This window comes from Drosophila santomea, chromosome X (genome assembly GCF_016746245.2).
Source record: "Drosophila santomea strain STO CAGO 1482 chromosome X, Prin_Dsan_1.1, whole genome shotgun sequence".
Lineage (NCBI taxonomy): Eukaryota > Metazoa > Arthropoda > Insecta > Diptera > Drosophilidae > Drosophila > Drosophila santomea.
In genome coordinates, this window is record NC_053021.2 from 5,050,016 (window position 1) to 5,069,257 (window position 19,242).

General features: G+C 40.8%; 3 protein-coding genes and 1 long non-coding RNA gene across 7 annotated transcripts in view; 2 read left to right on the forward strand and 2 right to left on the reverse strand.

Annotated features, from left to right (window-relative positions):
* Window positions 1-9,973, reverse strand: part of LOC120456822 (allatostatin-A receptor) — a 71,291-nt gene extending 61,318 nt beyond the window's left edge. For both annotated transcript variants that reach the window (XM_039643872.1, XM_039643871.1), the window contains exon 1: window positions 9,789-9,973. The gene's annotated coding sequence lies outside the window, so the exon portion shown is untranslated. The remainder of the gene's footprint in view (window positions 1-9,788) is intronic.
* Window positions 4,465-10,103, forward strand: LOC120456823. 3 transcript variants are annotated; one of them, XR_005616869.1, is made up of 3 exons: window positions 4,465-4,586; window positions 5,151-5,591; window positions 9,967-10,103. It is a non-coding gene; the product is annotated as an uncharacterized LOC120456823 (long non-coding RNA). The 3 variants fall into 3 exon arrangements; XR_005616870.1 differs by having other exon boundaries at window positions 5,151-5,584; window positions 9,967-10,097; XR_005616868.1 differs by lacking the exon at window positions 9,967-10,103 and having other exon boundaries at window positions 5,151-5,346; window positions 5,406-5,684.
* Window positions 10,104-11,066: 963 nt separating this feature from the next.
* On the forward strand, window positions 11,067-12,921 carry LOC120455329 (nucleolar complex protein 4 homolog B). Its single transcript, XM_039641407.1, has 4 exons — window positions 11,067-11,299; window positions 11,357-12,065; window positions 12,128-12,657; window positions 12,720-12,921. The coding sequence occupies exons 1-4, from the start codon at window positions 11,162-11,164 to the stop codon at window positions 12,834-12,836; spliced, it is 1,494 nt and encodes a 497-aa protein (XP_039497341.1). The 5' UTR covers window positions 11,067-11,161; the 3' UTR covers window positions 12,837-12,921.
* On the reverse strand, window positions 12,858-15,150 carry LOC120455327 (pickpocket protein 28). Its single transcript, XM_039641405.2, has 5 exons — window positions 14,960-15,150; window positions 14,593-14,896; window positions 14,280-14,428; window positions 13,174-13,982; window positions 12,858-13,114 (listed from the first exon to the last, which is right to left on the reverse strand). Exons 1-5 carry the CDS (start codon window positions 15,148-15,150, stop codon window positions 12,858-12,860), a joined length of 1,710 nt encoding a protein of 569 aa, XP_039497339.1.
* Between the last annotated feature and the right edge of the window lie 4,092 nt (window positions 15,151-19,242).

Consider the following 19,242-nt stretch of genomic DNA (forward strand, 5'->3'; position numbering starts at 1 on the left):
TGCTTATGGCTAGCAAATTCGCCAAATCGAGACTAGTTAGATTTATGGCACTGGAGAATCCAATCGAGGCGCTGCCCATTTGTCTTTTCATCAAATGGTATCAATCTAGTGCCGCCGGCTGGGTATCGATAGACCTTGATTAATCGATAGCATTGAATCCTTGCCAAGAGGCGTGAGTGCGAGGGCGTGGCAACTTCTTAGCCCCTGCAATTTCATTTCCCATTGTGCAAGGACTCAGGCGATAAGGACGACTGCTATTTGTCACAAATCGACAGCGACAGTGACTGGCCATCTCTTTCCTTCCGATTTTTTTTTCTTAGAGACAGATATCAGTCAAAAGCCGAGGCCACATTGACACGTATAATACATTAGCATCGGTTATTGTCTTAGCGGCGTTCTGCACTCGGAAAAATGGGTATTTAATTGGTTTATTTTTAGAGTACAATACAGCGGGAAGGTAGCAATGTTATCGAAAACATCGAAAAATGTTGATCTGTGATATCGGCGGAATACCTTCGATTGAATATTTAAGAAACAGAGACTTCAGGTGCACTAAACTCCAAATGAAAAACGCTCATGGCCTCTATATTTTTGCCGAGTGTGTCCTCAAATATCAAGTATCGAGCAATCAGCCTTGGATGAGTGGGATTTTGGGGGGGGGAAGGCCAGAGATAAAGCTCGTTTACCGTTACCGTTTTTCGGTATCTTCATCTAGTTATTTTTGGGGGGGAAGGACTAACATTTAGCCAGCACGTTTATCGCCTCAACGCGTCTCAATATCGCAGCCTTTGCCACATTTGATTTGTTTCGCATGGGTGGGAAATCCGCGTGGGTGACGATATATGTATGTATGTATGTACATATGTGTATGTATATGTATATGAACGTGCGCTTGGCTGACATACAGTGGGCCGCAGGCCATACAGAATAGATCTGTTTGCCTATAGGTAACTGGGCAAGCAAACAGGCAACAAAAGATTGCGTACCAATCTATTTACATGCCCCGCTCTTTAAGCCTTCTGCAACAAAGGAGCCAGAAAACAAGAGCACAAGGAAATTCCTGGTGAATCCTTGAGGTTTTTGTGTCCACTCAATGACAGCGGCAGAAAAGCGTGGCAGTGCTAGAAAAATCTATTTAAATGTTTAGCCGCCAGGCTGACTCAATTCCAAGAAAATTCTAGCGTATCAAAAAAAAAAAGTTCGAGAGCGCTTAGATCAAAGTTTAATCAACCCAACCAAATCCGGGAAAAAAAGGAGAAAAAACTAAGTGAAAGGAAATTGAATGAATTGGAGTGTGCGATGGGATAACAAGTGATAGAATTCGCCTCAATTGAGTTCCTTTATTTGATGGACAGGTTGGGATGTTGTTAAATTGCAAAGGTCTATAGCGGTAAGAGAGGGATTTCAGTTTCAGGATAATCACGTTTTAATTGAATCTGTTAACCATATTTTTAGATTCATCATTGAGTTATATATCAATTGGCTAATTCACTGGTAGTTACTCAATAAGGACTTCGTCAACTCCACTATTCTGAAAATGTAACATCCTTTTATACGTTTCCTTACGGAAACTAGCTGCTTGACAGATTCAAATCGGCTTTGAGTATTGAATGCCATGCATTGACTGCCACTTTGAATGTTTTCCATTGAAGGAAGAATAAATCTTCAAAGTATAATCCTTTTCAGTGGGTTCATGAAAGGACTCAAGGCAGCAGTTAGAGAAGTGGAGAAACGTCAGCTGTATGTTATCTGTTTTCATTTGCTCGACTTTCCTGTGCTGAAGGTAAAACTCGAAATTTGCTTCAATTAATTCAAACCGGAATAAACGAGCGAAAATGGAAAGTAAAAGAAGGCGAAAGTAAAAGTGAAAGTCCTCGTCGTCCATGTCGTTGATGTCCTGCGATGACGCTTCACTTACAACAGCGTAAGCAAATATTTAATTTGTGCGAATGACCACATCCGTTGTCGTTGGTCGACCCCTGATGCACTTAGAACAAATTAGATGTGTTTTGGAAACAAAATGTAAAATTACAAGAATACATTCTTGACTAAAGCTGAAACCCATCGTTTCACAATGTATTTAGCCCGTTTGTATTATTTAAACTCTTTGTTTTAACTGTAAGAAAAATGCTTATATTTACCTTACGTAATTTCGCGTAGTGCCAATGTTTACCGTTACGTCCTAAGTAGTCAACACATGCGGGTCGAAAGGTCTGACCCCCCGAAATGAATGAAATGGCCGCCTGGCATGACAAAAAACCGGCACGCAAAACCCTCCAAATGAATGAATGCGAGGAAACTCGGAGCCCGGAAAAATCGGTGGGAAAATTATTGGAGGGGGGAAACTTAGGAACATTCACATGCCACATTAACTTCAACCGCTGCCCAGTTTTTCGGGGACCTTTTCGTTTTGTTTCCTTTCCTTACCTTTGCCCCACTAATGATTTCATTAATACAATCAAATTAATCTTCTCTATGGGCGGAACTACTTAGTATTTAAGCAGGAGTTATGCTTAACGAGTGGGCGGGGGCGTGGCAATCAACTATTCGCCGGTTTTTCCGCAAAGTTACGGTTTCGTTAAGGTTTGGATAAAAACAGTGCAGCTGTTTGGCTTAGCCATTTTATGGAAATGTTTTTTTTTTTTTAAATTTTTTTACAATTAAAATTTATTTTGTAAGAACAACGTTTTCAAATGAAGTTTAAGTTGACTATTTTTAGATTGCTTAAAAATGTTGCAATACAGCTCGGTTTTTTCTCCCATGCGGAACAGAAAAATGTAGCCGAAATAGCAAAGTTCTTGGTTGTTAGACACGCCCACAATTACTTTTGCCCAGCACCGCCCACACCGCCCACGCACACATTTACAAACATACACGACACATGCATTGTTGACTTCATAATTTAATGCCAGGACCACGCCCACCAACCCACCAACCCACCAGCCCAGCCGGAGAAGAGGAGGCGGCTGCTGCTTAACCCGCTGGCATATTTTCACATTTCTTTTGTTCAGCACTTGGCCCCACATTCCCTGGATTTCCCCTAGTTTTTCCTTGCTCCTCTTGTTGTTGCTCAAGCAACCAGCAATCCTTTGTGACATTTGACTCGTCGCACGCACACACACACTCGGACCCACACCCACACCCACAAGGACATGTTTGACAGTGACTACTGTAACATGCACACTGCATACTTTCGGACGTAAAAGTTTTATTACTTGGGTGGCAAACAAAAATTATAATTTTCGGCATTTTCGGCTAAAGTTGTAAAACTTTTTAGTCGCAAAATGAAGTGCTGAGACGAAAGGCGGAAGCCGGCGTCAACATACATTGATCATAAATTTTAATCAGCCAACAGGACCAACACATCGATATTAAACTTGAGACGTGGCTAATCATGTGCGATGAAGTCGCACTGCGCTGCTGGCTTGCCAAATTAAACTTGAAATTAGCCTCACATTTGCAGCTCATCAAGTAGAGAAAAATTATGACCTAAAAGTGCTTTAGGTAAGGTCTTTAAAATAGTAATGGGTAGTTTTTTTCAGCATTTTAAAAGGCGCATAAACAAATAGTATTATATAGCCGGAGGTAGTTTAAATGCGATGTTTCCTAAAGTTAGCATCATTTCAGAGCCTTTAATAACGATGAATATGCCAAAAGTTCGTATTCGGCGTATTCATAAAGAAAATGATGGCAAAACAACTCACATTATAATTTTATTTCAATGAAAATATTTGTGAAAATGAAAAGGCGCTGCTGGTGCTTCTAATAGAAAATTCCCCACTTGAGCCTGGATTAGGTTTCACTTCACAAAGTTAAGTGAGTGGGAAAACTAAGTTTAATGGAATACCGGATTGAAGCTTAAAAGTGACAAACAATTGGTTACAATTTTCCATTCGCAAAATTAAATTAAAGTTTATTTGTTGGTGAAGGGCATTTGGCCTAAATTAAGTTCACATATTTTATAAAAACCTCTGAGTGCCTTTTGGTTGTTTTCAAATATATAATAATTCCCAGAAATTTGTAATAATACCTTAAATTTTGCGTACACAAATACTTGTATGTTAGTCTTATGCTTTTAATTTACAAACTTTAAAAGTTTCTGGATTTCTATTGTGTAACTCCTATTTTATGTGCTTTAATTTGAGTTCTTATTTCACTAAAATGAAAAAAAATTGGTTGGTTAATCCATAAAAATATACCTTTATGAAAGAAATCAACATTGAATTTGCAACATTGAATGTGCAACAATGAATTTGCAAGATGGAAACATTGGTAACATTCAACGCAAAACATTAAACATATCAAAAGTTATTTTGTATACCTTGTAATTTACTTAATTTACATAATTTTACATAATTAATGTAATGTAAAATAAAATTTCGTCCACCAATACTTACAATTCCCAATCAGTTCTGACTCAATCTTCATGGGATAGCAGCTCTGACAGCCCATAAATCTGTTGACCGGAAGTTATGATGTGATAGGAAAAGTAGTAGTTTGTGTGTCGGTGTGTGTAATAGTGGTTCCAGAGGCCATTTGGGTATCCCGTCGTCATTCTGGATGCAGTACATCATGGACCTGGCCAGGTATGTACTTAGGAGGTAGTTTATTAAATTATATTTTTGTGTTCACGTGTGCGTTGATCCAGACTACATATTTATTCTTAAAACATATTCAATTAATAAACCTACATATTTAATGATTAAAATAAAATTAAGTTATTTATTTATAAACATATTGAAATTTTGGCAAAAATCGATTTTTGTTTTTTTTGCGTAAATAAATATCAGTATTTTGATCAAAACATTAGAAGTATTAGTCCAAATATGGAATGTCAAACCTCGTTGAGTTCGTAATTAAATTTCCAATCGAACTGTGTTTAAAAAATTTTTTTTTCACATTTTTTGCAATTTTTGATAATGTTACCCCTTTTTAAAAAAATGGGAAAGTTTGGCCAAAAATTATTTTAACAAGGTCGGTCAATAAGTGATTTGGTTGGTTAGTATAGGTAATTAGGAGCACAAAAATTTGATGACTTGTAAATATTGAATATTGATTGTAAATATTGAAATTTTGGTGGACGACCACTTTGAATACCTTTTAGATAAATCCATTTTTTTTGATTGATTGTTAAGAAAGCAAGTTTTCAGATGCATCGATTTGCGGTGAGGAACTCGCTCTCGACCTTTCCACCGAAGTGAACAGGCCAAGAAAAGCCGCAAAGTTCATTAAGTCCCCAAGTGGCTAACTACACATCATGGATTTCCTGCTGTCCCCCGCCATTCCTCGATTCCCTGTCATCATCCTCAAATTTTGTCGTCGTGCTTTTGGGTTATCAGTCCGGGTGTGAGTTTTGGTCGCCAGCTATCCGGCGTTCAAGTATCCAGTATCACAGCTTTCCCCAGTTTCCCGTGTTCCCCAGCTCAACAGATCTCTCAATGGACACTGGCCGCAGAAAATTCTTAGAATTCCGGAAATGAATGTGCGCAATTTCGCATTGGGCAAACAGACAGAAACAGCCGAGAACCAACTACATTTTCGGGTCCCCAGTGCCGGGAAATTCATGGCCACGGTTGGATGAAAAGTGAGTGGTAAGTGGGAAATGGCAACTGAGTGGCACCTAGATTGTGTTCGGACTAGAATGAATTGCAGCTAATTGGAATGTTTTTTGGCATTAAAATGAACTAGACTCGTATTGAATTTGAATTTGATTGCAGAAGAATACCAATGATAATGCATATCAGTTATATGTATAATGCGAGTAGATATGTCAATATTTTGGGAAAACTTGGTTGTATTGTAAAAGGCATAACATTGAGAAATTAATTAATTTATTATTTTAACTTGGAGCTGCGCAGAAATGACTGGGTTTGTTATTATGTTGCCAAACAAATTATTTCGAATAATGTAAAAAAGCCACAGAATTTGCATTGTAAATATGCGTTAAAGCCAACAACTTTCCCTTTCATCCAGCGGGCATACTTGTGTATATGGCATTAGGGCTTAATTATGGCATGTGTGAGACGATTGCCGAGGCGAAACAGTTTGTAATTTATTAATCAATTATTTACGAGTGCCGAGGCACTTCGGAATCCCACTCGATTAGCATGCAGAAGCAATCGCCCACAGCCACAGAGCATCAGGAGCACTAGAAACACCAGAATCGCCAGAAACACCAAAAGCAGAGATGTGTGGAGTGGATATATATGTATATGTACTTCAAAGTAACTCCGGGGCCCCGGATTCCCCTCGATTCCATTTACTTTCTTGGAAACGCAAAACGCCGCCTGCTTTCATCTTGATAACCCAGATGAGCAGCCGGGATGACTCCCGATGTTCCAGCGACAACGCGAATTTAACTTAATTAGCTTATTGTGAGGAAGGCGTTCTTGAAAAGCGCCTGTTCCTTTTGACATTTCATATTTGTAGACAGTCGCCCAGGAGCCCAAGGACCCAGTGAACTATTTCCGTGGAAAACCACTGACTTTCAGGGGCTGCCAAAAGGCATTACCTCAAACTATTTTGCTGAAATTACCTTTGTCAAGTTGATTGCGGATACTTAAAGGCATTCTGTAAACAAGACTGTCTAATACATGATGTTCATAAGCAAGATATTGAAATAGTATCATATTTTAAGGGGCCTTTCATAAGAAATATTTCCTTTCTGTATTTCGAGTATGGAAATCTTTTATATTTCGTGGAATTTTACGTAATTTTCCCAAAGTAAATATAATTTTCAAAACCAACCGCAAAATCAGCCAATGAATTGAATTTGTTATAATGAATTTTCCATGAAAACGGCCTCTTTTCGCAGACTCTTAACTTCTGAAGTGGCAACTAATCCCGGTTTAAGTGGCGAAATCAGTCCGCGGAACGACAGTCAACAAAAACGTTTTCGTTTTTGACAAACATTTGCATTTAAAACAAATTAAGATGTGTGTTATTTTTTTCGATTATCATTTTTGCTTGGCAGGCAGTTCACAAATCATTTGTTTACATGCTCTCGTCCTTGTTTTTCATCTTGTTGTTCTCTTATTTTTTTTGTTTTGTCCTTACGCTTAAGTGATGTCAATCAATTAAATTTACACACCATGCAAAAGGAAAACAAATAAAAAAAGAACAGAGGCTGTGGAAAGCCACTGGCTGCGCTTTTATACATTTTTCATGATACTCGCGTATGTCTCTCTGTCGCTTTTTCAGCCCTCCGATTTTTCCTCGCCGGAAAAGCTTCAGTAAAATTTGTAAACGTGTTTATCTTGTTTCGCCCCTGCCCTTTTGGTCTTCGTGTGTGTGTGTAAAGTAAGCTTATGAGTGGTTAGATGGGCGGTAAAGTGTGTGGAAAAGTGGGCGGGGCAGCTGGATAAGCTGGGTGGAAAAATGAGAACTTGGGATCCCAGACAGCACAATAACATTTGCATTTGTCTGAGGTGTAATTCCTAAGCTTTATGGCAAACATTATTATTACTGCCGGAATTGCTGCATTTCATTTAGTCAACTTTTAAGAGCAAATGAAACCAGCTAAATGTTTATGGCTCAACTGATTAGTCCGGAAAACAAGTGAGGATTTTCGGAGTCCTCTTGCAGTGGTGACTGCCAGGTTTTTCTTTAAAATTATCTTCTATATTTATTGGGACCTCTGAGTCTCTTATGTTTTACCATATTAAAGATAGGTTATTGTAGGTAATCAATTCAACTATTTTAAAGTCGCTCATAGCATTGTGAAAATATATATCAGGAAATTTATAGTTTCTTTTTTTGTTATAAATTCCGTTGGGAAAACCTTTGGAATTTTGAATGGTTCCTAATTACCCAGAAACTGCACGCCATTCAACCTTTTACGTACCAATTTGCCAATGTCCTCGGTAGAGAATGAAAATGTGTCTATTCCTATCTAGGAAAATTGCACCTCAAAGGGCACAGAATTTCGAAATATTTTCCCGCACAGAGGGGCCATTTGCGAGTCCCTCTCCGAAAGGGGAAAGATATGAGTCCGACTTTATGAACCCGTCGCCGGGCTCTTCGGGTTTATATTCGCTTTTTAGAGTAGAGGGGGCCACGCATTTGGTGTGGTGGGGTTCTAGGGGGGAGAGGGGGCAAAGAAGTGGTCAAAGCCTTCGAGTCAAGTGCTTATCAGTTGAGGGGGCGGTGCAGAGAGGGGGTGGAGCAAGGCTTCAAAACAACTTGACTGACTGCACTTTATGGTTCATTTTGCATGCCTCAGATGAGCCGAGGCCTGGACCCCGGAACCCAGACAAAACACAAAAAAAAACAACAAAAAATGGAGCAAAATTCCAAAGGTTTCAGTTACATATAAGGATGAGGCATCGCTTTTCCTTAGCTTTTTTATGCCAGCACCCACCCAAACCCTTGTGACTATGCGTTTTGGTATTTTTACTGCGTTCCCATTTGCGAGACAGAGAATTTTGAGTTGCTTTTTCATTTTTAATGCCACATCTTGGTCGCTTGGACAATGTTTGCTAGGAGATGAGGGGTGAAGAGGGGCTAAGGATGCTGAGGGGGCTCTGGAGGACTTCAGGACTTGTGTGCCTTGTCCTTGCCTGCAGCGTTAAATTCTTGTTAAAATATTATGAAAAACTTTTTGCACCATTCTTTTTCTGCTTTAAAAGGAATCCAGCCAAAGAAATCTCTTCCCCTAGGCCTCTCAGATTTTTCAGAATTTTTTGGCTGCCAAGGTTGGTCGATTGGCAAAAAAGAGCTCCAAACGATACCATATCAATGTTCCCATGTAAGTTTTATCAATTTGTAAAATAAATGTAATAATTTATTCTTTTTCTCCTTCGGAGTTAAATCTATTTGTATTATCTCAAGTCCGTGTATATATTGATATGTTTACAAACGGTAGGTAAATATTTATAGGATTTACTACCATACCGCAAATATTTTGTAAAACCTCTTCGCTTTTGTGATTAAAGAGTTTTTTAGTGCAATTAAACAAATTTCCTAAGGGGAGACAGTTGAAGTGCGCAATTATTACAGTTGATTTCACTTGAATTGACGCGGCTGCCGTTTGCTTTGAGTTAGGTCCTTAACCAAACACTTAATGGCGACCGCCCATGCATTCTGTACCTCTAGCTCAAGGCCCCCAATTTCACCCACGATTCATGGCCATGTCGCACCTAATTAGGCCAATTAAATATAGCTGCAAATTACACACGTTAAATGTGTAAATTGGGCGGCCAACTGAAATTGAAATTAAATGCATGTCGCATGTGGCGCATCGCGTGCTGAAGCCAGATATCACCTGGATTTTGATTTTGATTTGGATGTGGTTTCGGTTTAAACGGATGCACTGACCGCGCCCTCAGCGAAGGGATACTTAATTCGCAGGCAAAGTGGCGAGCGCAATAGTGTCACGAATACAATTGCATTAATTCCCGTGGCTAAGTCATTACAGTGAGTTTTCTAGTGGCCAGCAATTTGACCTTTTTGAAAATTACTGCACATAAATTACCAATTTGTTCACTTGATTACGATTTAATAACTATATTGTAATGTACTCGGGAATCCCTTTAAATCTGACACTCCATTCTGACCTGTACTCTTATGGTTTTTAGTATTTCTTTCCCTTATTTTGGGTCTCATCAATCAAAAGCCGCTGGACTATTGAATTTAAACTGTCTCCGGATGTAAAGGTTTATTAGAAGGAAAAGGGAAAGTGTGCAAGAATCCCAATCTCGTTGCTTTTGCAAAAAAGTCTCACTTTCGAACTTGGTTTTAATTCAATTACCGGCTTCTTGACTCAATTTCCGCATCCAGTAGCAACTCACCTGATTTGATGCCTCGAAATCGTTGAACAGTGGGAAACTTAAAAAAAGGAATGCCCGGAAAACACTTTGAACAACTTGGGCACAGATGTTTTTTGCTTTCACTTGAAACTTGTTTAAGTATTTGGTTACCCTTTGCTTGTTTATATTTTAGGGATACGTTTTTGTTTATTTCATATAGCACATGAAAAAAATCAAGAAAATTTGTGAACTGCTAAGACGTTTTTTAAAAGAACATTACAATTTTGAACTTGGATTTGCCCGGATTGAAATGCTATCCGTAGCCCTATTCCGTAGGGTCCTTTCCTGTCCGCCACACAACCGTCGGTCAGGACATTCGCCAGCGAACTACGCGCCATCCAAATCGAAACAGTCGCAAGTGGGCGCAAAACCAAAACACATGACGAAGATTGAGCCGAAGGACCCGAAGGATGTGACTCGAGTTGAGTGTTATGGAGCGTTGCCGCCTACGAAAGACACTCACCATATTTCTTAACTTTTATACTATTATTTTCTATTATGAAATTGAGTATGAAAAAAAAATGAGTACAAATTTTATTATTTATATATATTATTATTATTATTAGTACAATGATGGACGAGCTTTTCAACTTGTTCAAACAATATAAAATACTATGAGATATGAACATATATTGCTAAAATATTTTTGACTTAAAATGTAAAATTTTTATTATTAAATTAAATATTTGTTTAAAACAAACCATGCTTTAAAGAGTATTTTTTATTAATTATATGTGCTTCTTCCATACGGAATACGTACTTAACTTTTTAACTCCTTTTCAGTGTTCCTACCGAAATCGAAAAGAACGCAACAGGCGCGCATGCAAATTCCCAAAGGAGCAAAAAATATTTGTAAACAAAGCGGCTTCGTTTGCGAGCCGAAAGCTAACTTGAGCGCAAAAGCGGAAAACCCGAGCTCCGAATAAGCGACATGCTAAAGTGAAACTCAAATTTGAGTGACTTTCTTGTGAATGAAAGCGAATCTAAAACAGTATTGTTTTACATTTATACCTATAGCTGAATTAATTATTTCTTTAAATCATTTCTGTGTCCTAGGAAATGTACTTTGAATAAAATATACAAATATGAACAAAAATTTGGGAATTTGTTTATTAATATTTTCCGTTTGGCGCCCTAGCGATGGTACCTTTTGAACCGGCTACGCGAGCAAAGTATCGATTAGTATGAGCGTAGTATATAACCATCGCAGTGGCAGTAAAAATACCAAAGGTGTCACCACTGAGTTGCGTACTTCGCTGATCCGGTAACTCCGCGAGAGCACGCGGCATATTTTCGTTTATTTTTTGTTTGTCGCGGGTATTAAATTGATTTAGAGCACATTTTATACATTGAAAATGAAACGATTTGCTGTGAGCGTGGACGGGGACACTAGGAAGTCTTTGGCCAAGAAGCAGTTGCAGTCCAAGGCCAATTCTCTACTAAATGCCCAGAATGTGGACATCAAAACGCTCAAGGGATTCGTCCAATTGCTGGTAAGTTATACAAATTATGTATTAACTACGTTATTAATTCAAATTATCTTCTTGCAGAAGGATACGCCCGATAATATGCCAGCTAGCGAGGTAATGAATACACTCGAGGTGATATTCAAGAACCTGCTCAAGCGAAAGGCTATCGAAGGCAATGAGAAGCAGGGGCTCAAAATTCAGGAGCTTTATGAGGAAACTTGGTTGCTCCTAATGGAGAATCTCCTAGCGGATTCGGAGAGTTCCGGGGCTCTAAAAGTGTGCATGCAGCTCATCAAAGTGGAGGCCAAGCATCCTATAGCACACAAAAACGGTTGGCCGATCCACAGAATCCGCGGAATACTGGAAACCCTAATAAAAGCAGATGCAACGCCCACAACCGCGCTGACCAACTATGGGAAGTACTGCAAAAACCTGGATGTATTGGAAATGACCCTTAAGCTATTGAAAAGTTTACTTCCCTGTGAAGACTTCAAGGACAACCCCATTAAGGCCATGAACTTCCTATCTATTGTAAACCTCTTGGATATGGGAAAGTCTGTGCTGAGCACGGCGGACTACCACGTGGAAAGCGCCAAAAATCAGAGTTTTAACTATGAGGAAAATCGCAAAAGACTGAATGAACTCTGGCTGACTATAATGGCCAAGGGCAACGAAGTGGACGAGAAGCTACACCGTCAAATATTGGTGGTACTTCTGGAGCGCGTAATCAACCACCTGGACGATCCCATCCAACTGACCGACTTCCTCATGGACTCCCTGCACCAGTTTGGTTGGTATTTTGTTTTAGAAACTCAATCGATCCATTCTTACTACTGTTTTCCCACTTTTCAGATGGCCCCATTGCCTTGCTGGCCCTACAGGGTATCTTTACGCTTATGCAAAAGCAGAACATCACCTATCCGGATGTGTATGAGAAGCTGTACAACATGTTCTATCCTCGGATGTTCTACAACAAATACAAGGCACGCCTGTTTTACCTGGCCGATATCTTTCTGACCTCCACCCACTTGCCAGAGAATCTAGTGGCGGCATTCGTGAAGCGTCTCGCTCGCTTGGCCCTTCAATCGCCTACCGAAGACGCGGTTATTATGATCCGATTCGTTTGCAACCTGTTATTGAGGCATACTGGATTGCAGAAACTAATTCGTGCCAGTCATGCAGCTGATGAGGTCAGCGATCCTTACAACGAAACAGAAACGGATCCCGTAAAATCGGATGCCATAAACAGTTCACTGTGGGAAATCACTCTGCTGCAGAAGCATGTTGTACCAGAGGTGGCCAATGCAGCCCGGTTCATCAACTCCTCGTTGCCCGTGATCGAATTCGATTTAGCGCCCCTTCTGGATAGGAAGGAGTGCAACGTAAGCGGAGCAAATGAATTAATCTTTTAATATTGATTAATCTACAAATTTTTCTCTTTTAGTTTTTCGACGACGAATTACAGTCGAAGGCCAAGCAATTTGCTCTGAACTACGAGCGTCCCACCAATTTGGCTTTACCCAAAAACGAATTCGTGACCAAGTACTGGGACCTCATCTAGATTAGTGTTACTATGCTAAGTTTAAGCAGGATTAAAGTGCTGCCTGTTGTTGGGCTGCTGATAGGCCAACTCGGCCTGAAACCAATTGGCTGCTGAAATGTATCTGATGTTGCCAGGGGTCGGACTCTTCTTTAAATTCATTTGATGCACCTTTGGCTGATTAAGTTGTCGAATCTCCGAGCAAGTGCGACACGGTCGAATCAAAGCGAAGTACACACACTCGGCAATGGAGAGAAAGCTGAAGCCGAGGAACAAACCCATAAGACCTCCAACGCCAGCTGCAGGATTGTACGGATGTGTAAATTCTTGACTGAGAAACAGGTAATTGTTAACTCACATAGAAAATCGGAAAAGCCTATGAACTCGGTCTGCTTGTTTGCTCGGAATGTGGGATCCTTGAAATACATATTCACCACCGCTACACTGCGCTCCACATAGGAATCGGTGAAGTTCCAGCCGTCATTCGAAGATGTCTCCCTAAAGCCGTCGTGCGAGATTCTCGTTGAATAGGCAGTTGCGGTGAAGGTGAGATCGAAACACGACGGCAGGCACTCGTCAAGACATGATTCCATCGCAACTATGGTTCTAAATCGAATAAGCTCCACACATTCCCTTTTGTGCGGCGGGCATATGGTATCGTTCGCGTTCAATCGGGGCATATAGAAGGTCACACAGCCGCAGTGGCGGATTAGCCAGCCGGAAAGGCACTCTGCAACGCAATTTCTCTGGGTGTAGTGGGCGAACCAGCGAAGTTTTAGCTCATTTTGGAATAAACAACGCCTGCTTCGACGGTCCACATTGCGTAGGTGCTTTTCTGTAACGATTTTGGTCGGATCTATGCGCAGTTTGGTCTCCATTCCGGGTGCCAATAGGACTCCGGTCTCGCGGACATTCGGCGATTCATTCGGGCTGTGTAGGGCGATCTTGAAGCCAATGCTGCTGGACGAGGAACAGTAGTAGGCATCCGCCTGGACATCCAGGGTCAGCGATAGTCCCAACGACTCCCCTGTTCCTTGGGCTCTTCGAGGGTACAAAGGATTATCCCCATCCGGCTGAAAGCCTCGCTTGCGATATCCCAACTCCGCATGCCAATTGACAGCATGGAATCCCTCAGGCAGACTTATATTCCGATGCGAGTAGGGAACTCTTCAGGGGATAATTATCGTAAAAATACAGCATTTTTTAGTAAGTGTATCGGAGTGTTTGATGCTCCCTTCTTATCTACCTTTTTAAAAAGCTAAAACCAAAGACATAGCACAGGGTTCGCAATTGATAAAAAGCGGGCTCCAAAGTTCTCATGCTTTTTGGAAAAGGTTGGAGCCCGAAAGTGTGCTTCGCAAACAGCTTTTTAAAAAGCTTAATCTTACTGGGTGTTGATGAAAAGAAAGAACTGAACTGAACTGAATATATATCATAAGCTTAAATGTGTATAGTGTTTCCCACCTTTTCCGGTACATAAACCTGGGATGCAGCATATTGAAAACACAGCATAGACCTTCATCGGTCACGATGGGGTGAAATAGACGTGCACATTCGTAATCATCGGCGCCAAAACGACAGTGAATAACCATTGATTTGCAGGGCTGTGAGATCTGTATTAATAAAATATATAAACAATCGAGGTATTGTTGAATTATCTTAAAGCTAGTCTTCAAAAGAGCCAACAGATTTGGCACGTGTTCTGTTGTTGTTTTTATGCAAGATTAATGATTGTTAAACTAAAACTACAGATACCAGGTTAGAAAAGGTTTCTTACATTCAGTATAAACTCCTCCCAGCGGGAATCGTTGCTCTTCACCATGTCCACGTCCACCTTCCGTCGACAGAGCAACTGCAGCATTGCGAACTCCACGGAGTCGTTGGAAAGGTGTTCGACTCTTTCAGCCTGAGCCTGATTTAAATTGCAGATTGTCACTGCCGGAAAGGGTTCGTTGGCAATGGATGTTAGCTCCGGATCGATGCCCACAATAACCGGGTTCGTGTTCCATTTATCGAAGGCGTCCTGTATTAGGTAAATAGCTAGGGCAAGTACCACTAACAGGGCTATTCCGAAAAATAACCTTAAAATGCAAGATGAAGTTTAGCTAAAACTGATTTATTTTAACACATTTAATTAGCAATACCTATCACTGCTTCGCAATTTGCTGTTGTTAATGTACTTTAAACCATGGATAGTGGTATTGCGGCAAAACTCATCCGTGTTTCTGGACAAGATTCTGCGCCAGGTGGATAGCGTTATCCGAAAATGCTGCGGCCTTGATCGGTTTTGTTGGCTCGCAAGGAAAGCCTTTTGTCGATTACGTGGCACTCGCATCCTCGTTTGAAATCATACTGAGTTGTAAATCCCCAGTACTTCTGCTTATTTGTGCGCATTTTCATTAGCAACTTATGAAATTTGTTTTTTTTATGTCACTCAGTTGGCTGAGCAAGTACTTTGCACTACCTAGTAGTAGAAAAATGGGTAGTTACACACAGGATCAGTGAAGGGTTTAAGCTATTTAAGATTACAAATTACATAGCTTACATATTTTACGGGACATTTTATACTTTTATTTACTTTATTTAGGTTAACGTTTCGCCTGTGCTGTAAGCTTTGAGCCTCGAATGGCAATGCAATTAGAACATTTTTGGACGCAAAGGAATGCCTCATTAGGAGAATCAGAAACTGAGTCCTCAACCGACAGAGGAGTGAAGTCCCGGCCAAAAAGTGGGATCCCCCAATCGAAGCGGGAGAAGTTTGAGCCGGGCCAAAGGCTCAAGTTTGCTACAATCAACATGGTGAAACGCACGAATGTCGAATGAGATGGTAGCCGTTTGGCAGAAAGAGACGTCCAGATGGACAGGAGAAAGAGAGACAGAGTCTCGGGGACAGACGGTTGGGGAACCACAGAAAACGACACTTGAACGAAAATCAAATTAAAATCTTCAATGGCAACAGACGTGGACTTGGATCTGGTCCTGTTTTTGCTCCTTCTGCTGGCCACATGTCACCACATGGCACCTGCACACACACACACACACACACACACACACACGCACGCACTTTGTGAGGACTCAACTCGACTCCATTGAAACAAGTTCATAAAACACTTAACCTGACCGAGCTGACCAAATGTCCCCTGGGAATGCGAATGCCCGACTGAACCAAGCGGGTCTTGTTGACTTGTTAGCAGTTGATGTCCGATGCCCTTCGAACCACCAACGTATGTGTGTGCTGCGTATGTATGTATGTACATTTATCTGGTGTAACCCACCATATCGCCGACCGGACTACCAGCCGAACCACCCACCGAACCACCGGATGTATCCGCATCAATGAGTGACCAGGCCGAAAGTTTCCCCTTCGTCTGGGACTTGGCCTGCGATGTGAACTCCTATGCCGGGGCATCATCAAAAGTTACCAGCAAATTGACCTAATCTATGTACATATGTATGTCCAGCACAGTCCAAGGCACATGTACACCAAAAGGATCTGCAAAGGAACACTGGGCGAAACAAATAAAAGCACAGTAAGTTGGATCGTTTTGTAAATTAATAATGAATAGTAAATTCATTTGTTTGCCCCGAAATGGCTTTAAGTCAACTTATGCCATGCACCACCGAAATTTGTCAAACAAATGCATTAGAGCGAATCAGAATATTTGATTTTGTAGGCCTATGCTAGGCTCAAATATGATTTTTTTCTCAGTGTGATTGGCGGAGAAGCTCTTATGTGGAGCAGTTTGGGATTTGGGAGGCGTTTGGCGCCGCCCGCTGTGCTCCGCCATTAGAAATCGCTTAGGCCGATGGCGACGATGCAATTTACGGCGGCTAATAGCAGACAGATGTCTCTGCACATATTTACGGGGTGCACCATAGGCACACATCACTGCGTTCTGTGTATGTCTGTGAAATTCTTATAGACAAGCCGTCAAATTATCATTGAAGTGGTGAAACGTTTCTGTATTATTAGAGTTAATTGCAAGGCTTTCGTAACTCAATTTCATTTACATAGGAACTCCTTTAGGTGATTTTTTTTTTATATTTAAGCCCCTTGGATTGCGGGAAGCAAGCCCAAATTCCTTTCTCAAAAAAACTTCTTTTTTTTTAAATACACTGCATCGTGAAAAATCATAACTTACCCCATGTATATGCGTACATATATACCCAGGCACTATGTGTGTGTGTTAAAAAATCTGAAAATGATAGAAAAATGATTAATTGCAGTTGGCAGTAGTTCAGCAGTCAGTTGCTGCCACAGCTTTTCCCGCCGCTGCTACTGTGGAAAATGCAGAAAATGCAGCCCAGTAAACCTCACAATGCACACACACACACACACACACACACACACACACTGGTGGTGTGTGTTAGCATTCATGGCCGTCCAAGTGTATGTGTGTGCAGCGGCATTCTTCTCTTCCTCAGCCTTTTGCCGTTTTCCTATTTTCCAAGAGTATGAACCATTTAATAGGCCTTTTATTACATACTTTATTTCATATGGTCTGGAAACCCTGCTCTTTATATAATATATATAAATGTATATGCACGAAAGATTAGTTTCAAAATTTAAATTTAGATTTAATTTACCTTATTTAATATTTCGTAGAAAATTATTCAAACATTTAATTTGTGTTCAAAAATAGAGTATTGAATATTCAGCACAATTTCGCTTTATGTATCCCATTTTTGCTGCCTTTTTTAGCACAACAGCAGCTGACTGCGGCGATATTAATGATAGATATGCGTTCGCTTCAATGCCCTGCTACTTTCTGCCCTTTCTCCGCTTTCACTCCGCTTTCTCCTCCCTGTTTGAGTTGTACGATAATATTTCTGTTATTTTCTGGAAGGGCAGACGCTTTAAATTAGAGCTTTGGCATTTAAACAGCTATTACAACCATTTTAAAATATGTGCTATCGACAGTGTGTGTTTAACAACTAAATAATTATTAAACAGAAAAAGTTATCCTAAAGAAAACACCTTCCAAAGTAGGCCTTGGAAATAGGCTATGCAAAATGCATTGGACAGATGCTTTATTTGCGAGTTTTGTTCTCCTTCAAATTTTAGGCTTTTTGTCCGTAATTTTGTCCACATGTCCGTAAATCTGTCCGTCGTGATTTGTCCGCTGTCCGACTGTCCATTCATTGTGTGCGCATCGTTGCCTTTTTGCCACTAATTTCCATTTATTCATTTAGTTGCAACATTCATTTCGGCAGCCATTCACACAGACTCATTCGCTCAGACGCAGCGCAGACTGTGGATGTGGTCAGAGGGCTAGGTTGGATTGAGTTGGTGAAATGCAAGGAAAGTGCTATGAAAACCCAGCGGAAGGAGGAGGAGGAGCAGGGCAGGCTGGGCAGACATTCGCCTTTCATTTATCAGCACAAAGCAGTGCAGTTTAGGACCACCCTGATGAGTTGGTTAAGGACTGACAAAATGTAACTCGGGCTAAATGTGACAAAAAAGGTCATATGGCAGAAATAAAACAAACAGAGTAGAATAAGGAAAATGACAGCCAATGCTCTACCACTGTCACTGGCCCGCTTTTCCTCGCATTCCCTCGCTTTTTCCCATTCTGCCCACCCTATTTTTTGGTTGCTGGTGCCAAAGCCACGAGTCGAGTTCCCATGGGTTTTTTGTTTGTTTGCGGCTGGCTGCTAGTTCTGGGGCTGCCTGATGAAAGGGTTCAAAACTATTTTCAAACTATGTATTTAGCGTGCATTATATAGAATGCGGGGCGGGGCGGGGCGGGGGTCAAGGGGTCATCATCATCAGGAGTCGCAGTCATCATCTTTGTGCAGGGTCGGCAGCTGTTTTATTATGTCCCCTTTTGCACAGTGGGTCTAAAGTGTGTTGCCTAGCTAAGAAATAAACAAAGTAATTGAAAATATATTAAATTGCTTACCATTTCTGTTTGCACTTTTCGAGCACCAATACACATCTAAGGTGGATAGCATGAACTTAAGAATGTAATCCTTAAATAATTAATTGGACACTGCGGTGTTAGGCGCCAGGGTCCGGCTGTCGCACTGTCCGGCTGAATCCGAATCCGGATACGGACACTCGACCTCCGGACACTCCTGCCCACTTGTAACATATTTTTTGGGCAACGGCAACGGATTAGTTGCACGTCATGTTGCCACTTGAAGTGTTTATGTGAATGGACTGGCACTGCGGGCTTACCATTGGATACACATATACATATATGTATGTGTACATATATTTATCGCACATATCATGCGACACTTAATAAAAACAATGTGCTCAACATGCCGCCTTAAATGGAAATCCATTTTCACTCAACATGCCGCCTTAAATGGAAATCCATTTTCACTCCTTTTTGTCCTTCGTCCTTTTCAGTTGGCTTTTGTTTACCGAGTTATTTAAATGTCTGCTTTTGTTCCTTCTTCTTGGCTCCCCCCCTTCACA

Bases quoted from the DNA above. Each gene is read 5' to 3' on its own strand.
- LOC120455327 (XM_039641405.2), bottom strand. From the start codon at position 15,150: ATGCGAGTGCCACGTAATCGACAAAAGGCTTTCCTTGCGAGCCAACAA. The intron at 14,429-14,592 runs GTAAGAAACCTT...TTATTAATACAG, and splicing joins GGGAGGAGTTTATACTGAAT to ATCTCACAGCCCTGCAAATC. The intron at 13,983-14,279 runs GTGGGAAACACT...TATCCCCTGAAG, and splicing joins AGGTTTATGTACCGGAAAAG to AGTTCCCTACTCGCATCGGA.
- LOC120455329 (XM_039641407.1), top strand. From the start codon at position 11,162: ATGAAACGATTTGCTGTGAGCGTGGACGGGGACACTAGGAAGTCTTTG. The intron at 11,300-11,356 runs GTAAGTTATACA...ATCTTCTTGCAG, and splicing joins AGGGATTCGTCCAATTGCTG to AAGGATACGCCCGATAATAT. The intron at 12,658-12,719 runs GTAAGCGGAGCA...TTTCTCTTTTAG, and splicing joins TGGATAGGAAGGAGTGCAAC to TTTTTCGACGACGAATTACA.